Here is a 10059-nt window from a genome sequence, read left to right as displayed (position 1 = left end):
GGGAATTTTGGGGCTGGAGGCAGGATGGGGCTCCCACGTGACCGAGCCCCCCTCCTCCTCCTTCCTCTCCTCCTTCTTCCTCCTCCTCCTCCTCCTTCACCTGGGGGGGGAAAGTCCGCTCCCCGTTATCAGCGTCTCGGCCGAGAGGGGAGACCGAAGGTCGCCGGCAAGGAGAAAGGGGGGCAGACGCGCTCCGCTCGCCCACCAGGTATTTGGAAGGAGGGGAGGAGGGGGTCGGCCGCCCCCACCTTGGCCTTCAGCCCCCCCTAAACTCCCCCCTTTCCCCCCTTACAGCACCCCAAAACCCCGAGGAGAACCCCCACCCCCCGCCCTCCATGGGGGAGCGGCGCCGCTGAGGAGAACCGCCCCCTGCGACGCCGTCCGGAAGAGGGGAGCGAATAAACAACCCCCCCCCCCACCACCACCCCCACCCCCTAAAAACAACCCCCAAAACAACACCCGGTCGCCATGACGGAGGGCGCCCGGCAGCGGGGTTCCCCCCCGGAGAAAGGGGACCCCCCCGAAAAAGAAGATGGAGGAGGAGGAGGAGAAGGAGGAGGAGGAGGAGGGGGCGATGATGGCGGCGGCGTGGCCTTGAAGAAGGAGATCGGGCTGCTCAGCGCCTGCGGCATCATCGTGGGTGAGTCGGGGGGGGGGCTCCCCCGGCCCCCCCACGCCCCCGTGTCCCCCCCAACCCCCCCCCCCCCAGGCTATAAATAGCCGCCGCTGTCACCTTGAGGCGATTGCGGTGCCGTGGGGAGGGGGGGATCCCCCCAAAACGACCCATCTAGGGGGGATCCCCCCACCCCGACACCCACCGGGGGGGGCACTTTGGGGGCGTCCCAGGGTTGGGGGGGGGTGTTTCGGGGGGGGTGTCCCCCGGCAGGCGTGGGGCGGCCCACAAAACGGACGGGGGGGGGGCACGGGGCTGCCCCACGCCTTTCCCCCCGTGGGTCAGAGTCCGCCCCGCACCCCCGGGGCGAAACTCCAACCCTCGGGGTGACGCCCCCCCCCACCCCCCCCCCGGGTCGGCGCGAGGTCACGGCGTGAGGTCACGGCGTGACGGCGACGACGTCACCGGCAGGCAACATCATCGGCTCGGGGATCTTCGTCTCCCCCAAAGGGGTGCTGGAGAACGCGGGGTGCGTGGGGCTGGCCCTGCTGGTGTGGGGCGCGACGGGGGCGGTGACGGCCGTGGGGGCCCTGTGCTACGCCGAGCTGGGCGTCACCATCCCGCGCTCCGGCGGCGACTACGCCTACGTCAAGGAGATCTTCGGGGGGCTGGCGGGGTGAGTCCGTGGGGCCGGCCGTGGGGCGGGGGGGGGGGGGATCTATGGGGCGAGGGGGGTGACGGCGGCCCCCCCCCCCCCTCTCCGGCAGGTTCCTGCGGCTGTGGATCGCGGTGCTGGTCATCTACCCCACCAACCAGGCCGTCATCGCCCTCACCTTCGCCAACTACGTCCTGCACCCCCTCTTCCCCGACTGCCCCGCCCCCGAGCCCGGCCTGCGCCTCCTGGCCGCCGCCTGCCTGCGTGAGTACCCCCCGCGGCGCCCCTACCCCCGCACGAACCCCCGGAACGGCGCGGGGTGAGCCCCTTGCCTACAGGCGGACGGGCTCCTGCCTACGGGCAGCGTGTGGGGGCTGCCTGTACCCGGTGAGCCCCTGCCTACAGGCGGAGGAGCTCCTGCCTACAGGCAGCGTGCGCCTGTTGCCTGTCCGTGCTCAGCCCCTGCCTACAGGCGGACGGACGCACGGCGAGCTCCTGCCTGTCGTGAGCCCCTGCTACAGGCGGACGAGCTCCTGCCTACGTACAGGCAGACGTGGGGCTGTTGCTCGTGCGGGGCGAGCTGCGGGGCGAGCTGCCTACAGGCAGCCGAGCTCCTGCCTGTTGCCTGTACCCGGTGAGGCCCTGCCTACAGGCAGACGAGCTCCTGCCTGTTGCCTGTACCCGGTGAGGCCCTGCCTACAGGCAGACGAGCTCCTGCCTGCAGGCAGCGTGCGCCTGTTGCCTGTCCGGGCTCAGCCCCTGCCTCCAGGCAGACGAGCTCCTGCCTGCTGCCTGTATGTGGCGAGCTCCTGCCTACAGGCGGACGAGTTCTTGTTTATGTACAGGCAGAGGCAGGACTGTTGCCTGTACGGGGTGAGCCCCTGCCTACAGGCGGAGAAGCTCCTGCCTACAGGCAGCGTGCGCCTGTTGCCTGTCCGTGCTCAGCCCTTGCCTACAGGCAGACAGACACACGGCGAGCTCCTGCCTGTCGTGAGCTCCTGCCTACAGGCGGACGAGCTCCTGCCTACGGGCAGCGTGCGCCTGTTGCCTGTCCGTGCGCAGCCCCTGCCTACAGGCGGACAGACGCACGGCGAGCTCCTGCCTGTCGTGAGCTCCTGCCTACAGGCAGACGAGCTCCTGCTTGCATACAGGCAGACGCGGGGCTGTTGCCCATGCGGGGTGAGCTGCCTACAGGCGGACGAGCTCCTGCCTGCTGCCTGTACGTGGCAAGCTCCTGCCTACAGGCGGACGAGTTCTTGTTTATGTACAGGCAGAGGCAGGACTGTTGCCTGTACGGGGTGAGCCCCTGCCTACAGGCGCAGGAGCTCCTGCCTACAGGCAGCGTGCGCCTGTTGCCTGTACCCAGTGAGGCCCTGCCTACAGGCAGACGAGCTCCTGCCTACAGGCAGCGTGCGCCTGTTGCCTGTCCGTGCTCAGCCCCTGCCTACAGGCAGACGGACACATGGCGAGCTGCTGCCTACAGGCGGACGAGCTCCTGCCTACGTACAGGCAGACGTGGGGCTGTTGCCCGTGCGGGGCGAGCTGCCTACAGGCGGAGGAGCTCCTGCCTGCTGCCTGTACCCGGTGAGCCCCTGCCTACAGGCGGACGAGCTCCTGCCTGCAGGCAGCGTGCGCCTGTTGCCTGTCCGTGCTCAGCCCCTGCCTACAGGCGGACGAGCTCCCGCCTGTTGCCTGTACCCGGTGAGGCCCTGCCTACAGGCGGAGGAGCTCCTGCCTACAGGCAGCGTGCGCCTGTTGCCTGTCCGTGCTCAGCCCCTGCCTACAGGCGGACGGACGCACGGCGAGCTCCTGCCTACAGGCGGACGGACGCACGGGGAGCTGCTCCCCGCAGAGACACCGATCCCGGGGGGGGGTTCCCCGCCGCCGCCTGTTGTCCGGGCGGGGGGGGGGTGCCGGGGGTGCGGCAGCCCCTGCCCCTCCCCCACCCTCCCCCCCCCTCCCCTCCCCCCGCAGTGCTGCTGACGTGGGTGAACTGCGCCAGCGTGCGCTGGGCCACCCGGGTGCAGGACGTCTTCACCGCCGGCAAGCTGCTGGCCCTCGCCCTCATCATCGGCACCGGCATCTTCCAGATCTGCAAGGGTCAGCCCCGAACCCCCCCGAACCCCCCCAAAACCCCCCTGGACCCCCCAACCCCCCCCCGGACCCCCAAACCCCCCCAAACGTGGTCCCTGCCCCCCGGCCCCACCCCCGTGGTCCCTAAGAGCCTCTTGGGCCCCCCCCCAAACGCCTCCCGGGGCTCCCCGCGCCCCCTCGGGTTACCCCGGGGACCCCCCCGCACCCCCTAATTACCCCGGGGACCCCCACACACCCCCTAATTACCCCTGGGATCCCCCCACACCCCCTAATTACCCCTGGGACCCCCCTACACCCCTTAATTACCCCGGGGACCCCCCCACACTCCTTAATTACCCTGGGGACCCCCCCCTGCACCCCTTAATTACCCCTGGGACCCTCTCCACACCCGTTAATTACCTCTGGGACCGTCCCCTGCACCCCTCAATTACCCCTGACACCCCCCCACACCCCTTAATTACCTCTGGGACCCCCCCGCACCCCTTAATTACCCCGGGGACCCCCCCCACACCCCCTAATTACCCCGGGGACCCCCCCCGCACCCCTTAATTACCCCTGGGACCCCACCACACCCCTTAATTACCCCTGGGACCCCCACACACCCCCTAATTACCCTGGGGACCCCCCCTGCACCCCTTAATTACCCCTGAGGCCCCCCCATACCCCCTAATTACCCCGGCCCCCCCCCCCCCCCAATTACGCCCACAACTCCCCTAATGAGCCCTAGGCCCCTTCCACGCCCCCCCTAATTGCCCCAGGGCCCCCCCTAGGCCCCCCCAAATCCCCCTTAGCCCCCCCAAACCCCCCTCTAATTACCCCTAGGGCCCCCCAGGCCCCTCCCAACCCCCCCCGAATCACCCCCAGGCCCCCCCCAATCACCCCTAGGCCCCTCCAACCCCCCCCAAATCACCCTTAGCCCCTCCCAAATCACTCTTAGCCCCCCCAAACCCCCTCTAATCACCCTCAGGCCCCCCCCAAATCTCCTTTAGCCCCCCCAAACCCCCCTCTAATTACCCCTAGGGCCCCCCAAACCCCCCCAAATCCCCCTTAGCCCCCCCAAATCACCCTTAGCCCCCCCCAAACCCCCTCTAATCACCCTCGGGCCCCCCCCAAATCCCCCTTAGCCCCCCCAAACCCACCTCTAATTACCCCTAGGGCCCCCCAAACCCCCCCAAATCACCCTTAGCCCCCCCAAATCACCCTTAGCCCCCCCCCAAACCCCCTCTAATCACCCCCAGCCCCCCCCAATCACCCTTAGGCCCCCCCAACCCCCCCCCAAATCACCCTTAGCCCCCCCAAACCCACCTCTAATTACCCCTAGGGCCCCCCAGGCCCCCCCCAATCACCCCTAGGCCCCCCCAAACCCCCCCAAATCACCCTTAGCCCCCCCCCAAACCCCCTCTAATCACCCTCGGGCCCCCCCCAAACCCCCCCGCTGACCCCCCCCGCCCCCCAGGGGAGCACTTCTGGCTGGCCCCCCGGCAGGCCTTCTCCTTCTGGCAGCCGCCGGCGGCGGGGCGGGTGGCGCTGGCCTTCCTCCAGGGCTCCTTCGCCTACGGCGGCTGGAACTTCCTCAACTACGTCACCGAGGAGCTGGTGGATCCCTACCGGTGCGGGCCGGGGCCGGGGGGGGGGGGCTCGGGGGGGTTTTGGGGGGTCCTCACCCCCCTCTGCCCCTCCCCCCCCCCCCCAGCAACCTGCCCAGGGCCATCTTCATCTCCATCCCCCTCGTCACCTTCGTCTACGTCTTCGCCAACGTGGCCTACGTCACCGCCATGTCCCCCCAGGAGCTGCTGGACTCCAACGCCGTCGCCGTGGTGAGTGAGCGGCCCCCACCCCCCCCCCCGGGGGCGGGGCGCCACGCCCCTTTCTGGCCACGCCCCGCCACGCCCTTCGTCCCCGCCGTCCCCTCCCCGCAGACGTTCGGGCAGAAGGTGCTGGGCGTCATGGCCTGGGTGATGCCGCTCGCCGTCGCCCTCTCCACCTTCGGGGGGGTCAACGGCTCCCTCTTCACCTGCTCGCGGTGAGTGCGCCCCCCCCTCTGACGTCACGCGGCCGCGCCCCCTTTCCCCGATGACATCACACAGTCCTCTCCTCCTCGTCATCATCATCCCCCCCCCCCCCCGCCCCGTGTGGGCCTGCCTGGGGCTCCCCCCTCTCCTGGCCCCGCCCCTTCTGTAGCCACGCCCCCAGGGGGTGGTCACGCCCCCTCGTGTGGCCACGCCCCTCTCAGGGGGTGGAGCCCCCCCTCGGAGTGGCGTGCGCTGGCCCTGCCCCTTTAAGGAGCCGTGGCCCCGGGGGGGGGGTGGACACACCCACTTTTCTGGGGCTCCGCCCCCCTCTTCACGGGACACGCCCCCGGGGTGGGGCGTTAAGCCACGCCCCCTTCGGCGAGCCACGCCCTCCTGGGGTGGTGTGTGAGGCCACACCTACTCCTAGGGCTCCGCCCCACTGGGGGTGGCATAGCTTGGCCACGCCCCTTGTGGGAGCCACACCCCCAGGAGTGGCATCGCTTGGTCACGCCCCCTTTTAGAGCTCCGCCCCCTCAGGGCATGCCAGCCCCTGGGAGTGGCTATGTAGCCACGCCCCTTTGTGGAGCCACACCCCCAGGAGTGACATGGCCTGGTCCTGTCCCTTTCCCTAGCCACGCCCCTCCATGAAAGTCCCGCCCCACGAGGCCACACCCCCTTCCCAAAACCACACCCCCCCCATCCCTGCTCCCATCTCCTGGGGATCCCTCCCTTCCCCTGGCCCCGCCCCTCCCTGAAGCCCCACCCCCCCAAAACCCCACCTGTGCAAAGCCACGCCCCCCTCCCAAAAGCCACGCCCTCCCCAGCCTTGCTCCCGCCCCTTGGGGGGGTGTGTCCATCACACCCTGTCCCCGCCCCCACACAAGCCCCGCCCCCAAAGCCACGCCCCCTCCCCACAAGCCACACCCTCCCTCCCCAGCCCCACCTGGGGGGGGTGTGTCTCATGTTCCCCCGTCCCCGCCCCTCACACAAGCCCCGCCCCCGAAGCCACGCCCCTCGAAGCCACACCCCCTTCCCCACAAGCCACGCCCCCCTCCCGAAGCCACACCCTCCCTCCCCAGCCCCACTCCCACCTGGGGGGGTGTGTCTCATGTCCCCCTGTCCCCGCCCCCACACAAGCCCCGCCCCCGAAGCCCCGCCCCCTTCCCCACAAGCCACGCCCCCCCTTCCGAAGCCACGCCCCCCCCCTCCCCAGCCCTGCTGCCACCCCGGGGGACCGGGACCGGGGGGGTGGGGGGGTGGGGGGGTTGGGTGTCTCTGTCCCCACCCCCGCAAGCCCCGCCCCCCTCTGACGTCACGGCCCCTCCCCTCCCCTCCCCCCCCCAGGCTGTTCTACGCGGGGGCGCGGGAGGGCCACCTGCCGGCCCTGCTGGCCATGATCCACGTGGAGCGGCGCACCCCCATCCCCGCCCTGCTGGTCACCGTGAGTGGGCGCGGCCGTGGGGGGTTGGGGCGGGGCGGCGGGCGGGTCTCCGTGACGCCCCGCCCCACCCCGCCCCGCCCCGCCCTTCCAGTGCGTGTCCACCCTGCTGATGCTGGTGACGGGCGACATCTACACCCTCATCAACTACGTGGGCTTCGTCAACTACCTGTGGTACGGCGTCACCGTCGCCGGGCTGGTGGCCCTGCGCTGGCGGCAGCCGCGCCGGCCGCGCCCCATCCGGGTGAGCCACGCCCTCCGCGCCCCCCCCCCGCCCCCGTCCCCCTCCCCGCGGCGTCACCCCGTCCGTCCTCCCTCACCCCCCCCTCCCCCAGGTCAGCCTGTGCTTCCCCGCCCTGTACCTGCTCTTCTGGGCCGCCCTCCTGCTCTTCTCCCTCTGGTCCGAGCCCCTGGTCTGCGGCATCGGCCTGGGCATCATGGCCACCGGCGCCCCCCTCTACCTGCTGGGCGTGCGGGGGGGGCCCCGGCCCCCCGCCCTGCGCCGCGCTATGGGTCAGCGGGGGAGCTGGGGGGCGCTGGGGGGGGGTGTGAGGTGTGCGGCGGGGAGATGGGGAATGGGGTTGTGGGGGGGGGGGGTTGTGGTTTGAGGGGTGTTTGGGGGCGATGTGGGGGGCTATGGGGTGAGGGGGGGGCTATGGGGCGATGTGGGGGGCTATGGGGCGATGTGGGGCGCTGGGGGGGTGACGGGGAGATGGGGAATGGGGTTGGGGGGGGGGGTTGTGGTTTGAGGGGTGTTTGGGGGCGATGTGGGGGGCGATGTGGGGGGCTGTGGGGCGATGTGGGGGGCTATGGGGTGAGGGGGGGGCTATGGGGTAATGTGGGGCGCTGGGGGGGCGGCGGGGAGATGGGGAATGGGGTTGTGGGGGGGGGTGTGGTTTGAGGGGTGTTTGGGGGCGATGTGGGGGGCTATGGGGTGAGGGGGGGCTATGGGGCGATGTGGGGCGCCGGGGGGGCGGCGGGGAGATGGGGAATGGGGTTGTGGGGGGGGGGGTTGTGGTTTGAGGGGTGTTTGGGGGCAATGTGGGGGGTTATGGGGCGATGTGGGGCACTGGGGGGCAGTGGGGAGATGGGGAATGGGGTCGTGGGGGGGGGTGGTTGCGGTCTGAGGGGTGTTTGGGGGTGATGTGGGGCACTGTGGGGGGCTATGGGGCGATGTGGGGCACTGTGGGTGGATGTGGGGCACTGGGGGGGCAGCAGGGAGACCACTAATGGCGGTGGGGGGGGGGTGGTTGGGGTCTGGGGGGTGTTTGGGGGCGATGTGGGGTGATGTGGGGCGCTGTGGGGTGCTGGGGGGCACTATGGGGTGCTGGGGGGTGCTGGGGGCTCATGTGGGGCACTGGGGGGCAGCGGAGAGACCGGTACTGGGGTTCTGTGGGGGGGGGGGGGTGGCTGTGGTCTATGGGGCGCCGTGGGGCGGCCGTGGGTCACAGCCCCTCTCCCGCAGACGCCCTGACGCGCTTCGGGCAGCGCCTCTGCCTGGTGGTGTACCCCCTCGCCGGCGGCGACGCCGCCGCGCCCCACGGCGCCGCCCCCGCGCCCCACGGCGACCAGCAGCAGCCCCTCACCTCCCGGCCCCACGACTGAGCCCCGCCTCCCCCAGCCCCACACCTGAGCCCCGTGGGGCTGGCCCCCCCCCCCCCACCCCGCAGTGCCTTCTCCTGCCCCACAGCGCAGCCCCACGGCTGCCCCAGTGCCTTAAACCCAGCCCCTTCCCCCCCCGGCCCTGCCGTGGGGCGCCCCACGGCGCGGCCGCCCCACGGCGGAGGAGCGGACCCCCGAGCCAGCCCCACGGAAAGGGGGGGGGGGGGGGGGGAGGAGGTGGCTGGTGGGGGCGGGGCTTCTTTGGGAGCCCCGCCCCCACCGGCTGGCCCCGCCCACCACCCCCCCAAGCTCCGGCTTCTCCAGGTAAGAACCTGCCCCATAGCCCTGCCCCATAGCCCCCATCCTGCCCCATAGCCCTGCCCCACAGCCCTGCCCCATAGGCCCCCATGCTGCCCCATAGTCCTGCCCCATAGCCTCCCATCCTGCCCCATAGCCCTGTCTCATAGCCCTGCCCCATAGCCCCCCATCCTGCCCTATAGCCCTGCCCCATAGCCCCCCATCCTGCCCCATAGTCCTCCATCCTGCCCCATAGCCCTGCCCCATATCTCCTCGTCCTGCCCCATATCTCCTCCTGCCCCATAGCCCTGCCCCATAGCCCCCCATCCTGCCCCATGGCCCTCCATCCTGCCCCATAGCCCTGCCCCATATCTCCTCCTCCTGCCCCATAGCCCTGCCCCATAGCCCCCCATCCTGCCCTATAGCCCTGCCCCATAGCCCCCATAGCCCCCCATCCTGCCCCATAGCCCTCCATCCTGCCCCATAGCCCTGCCCCAGAGCTCCCTCTCTTGCCCCATAGCTCTCCCCCCTGCCCCAGAGCTCCCTCTCTTGCCCCATAGTCCTGCCCCACAGCTCCTCCTCCTGCCCCATAGCCCCCGTGATCCTCCCCATAGCCCTGCCCCACAGCCCCTAACCTCCCCCCCATCTCCCCACAGATCCGTGGGGCCCAGCCTGGAAGCGCCAGCCCCGCCCCCTCCTCCCCCCCAAATCCCCGGATGGGGGGGGAAGGGGGGGGGCCTGGGGTCACGTGGTGTGGCCCCACCCCCACCCCCCCTTTTGTGGGTTTTGTTTTTTTTGTAGGTCCTACGTAAACAAATGCGGGGGGCGGGGCTGGGGCGGCGGGGGGAGGGGCGGCGGGGGGCGCGTAGGTCCTACGTCAATAAAGGTTCTTGCAGCGAAGGCGTGGGGCGGCGTTAATGACGTCAGCAAAGGCGGGGGCTGCGTCATCGCGGGGGGGGGGTGTGTTTGTGTAGGTCCTACAAAAATGAAGGCTTGGGGGGGGTGGGGGAGGGGGGGGTTCCTACGTCACCACGGTCCTCCCCGCGGTCCGCCCGCGCTCCTCCCCGGAAAGAGCCGAGCGCTTCCGGGTGGGGAAAGGCCGAAAGAGGCGGGGGGAGGAGGAAGCTTCGCTTCCGGGTCGGCGGAAAGAGGCGAAGGGAAGCGGAAAGAGGCGAAGGGGAGGCGGAAAGAGCCGAAGCGGGGGCGGAAAGAGCCGAAGGGGAGGCGGAAAGAGCCGAAGCGAGGGCGGAAAGAGCCGAAGCGGGAGCGGAAAGAGCCGAAGGCGAGGCGGAAAGAGCCGAAGCGGGGACGGAAAGAGCCGAAGCGGGAGCGGAAAGAGCCGAAGGGG

At 70.9% G+C, this 10059-nt stretch overlaps 1 protein-coding gene across 1 annotated transcript; it reads left to right on the top strand.

Moving 5' to 3' along the window:
* LOC142403267 (large neutral amino acids transporter small subunit 2-like) lies at nt 1-8546 on the top strand. The gene is made up of 12 exons (XM_075489477.1): nt 1-208; nt 295-640; nt 1085-1289; nt 1381-1532; nt 3243-3368; nt 4819-4972; nt 5056-5179; nt 5282-5385; nt 6719-6815; nt 6907-7056; nt 7148-7325; nt 8278-8546. The coding sequence occupies exons 2-12, from the start codon at nt 469-471 to the stop codon at nt 8415-8417; spliced, it is 1602 nt and encodes a 533-aa protein (XP_075345592.1). The 5' UTR covers nt 1-208; nt 295-468; the 3' UTR covers nt 8418-8546.
* The last annotated feature ends 1513 nt before the right edge of the window (nt 8547-10059 follow it).

Source organism: Mycteria americana, unplaced genomic scaffold (assembly GCF_035582795.1).
Source record: "Mycteria americana isolate JAX WOST 10 ecotype Jacksonville Zoo and Gardens unplaced genomic scaffold, USCA_MyAme_1.0 Scaffold_156, whole genome shotgun sequence".
In the NCBI taxonomy this organism is placed as follows: Eukaryota; Metazoa; Chordata; class Aves; order Ciconiiformes; family Ciconiidae; genus Mycteria; species Mycteria americana.
The sequence above is the reverse complement of the archived record's forward strand: the minus strand, read 5'-3'. Positions and strand labels throughout refer to the sequence as shown.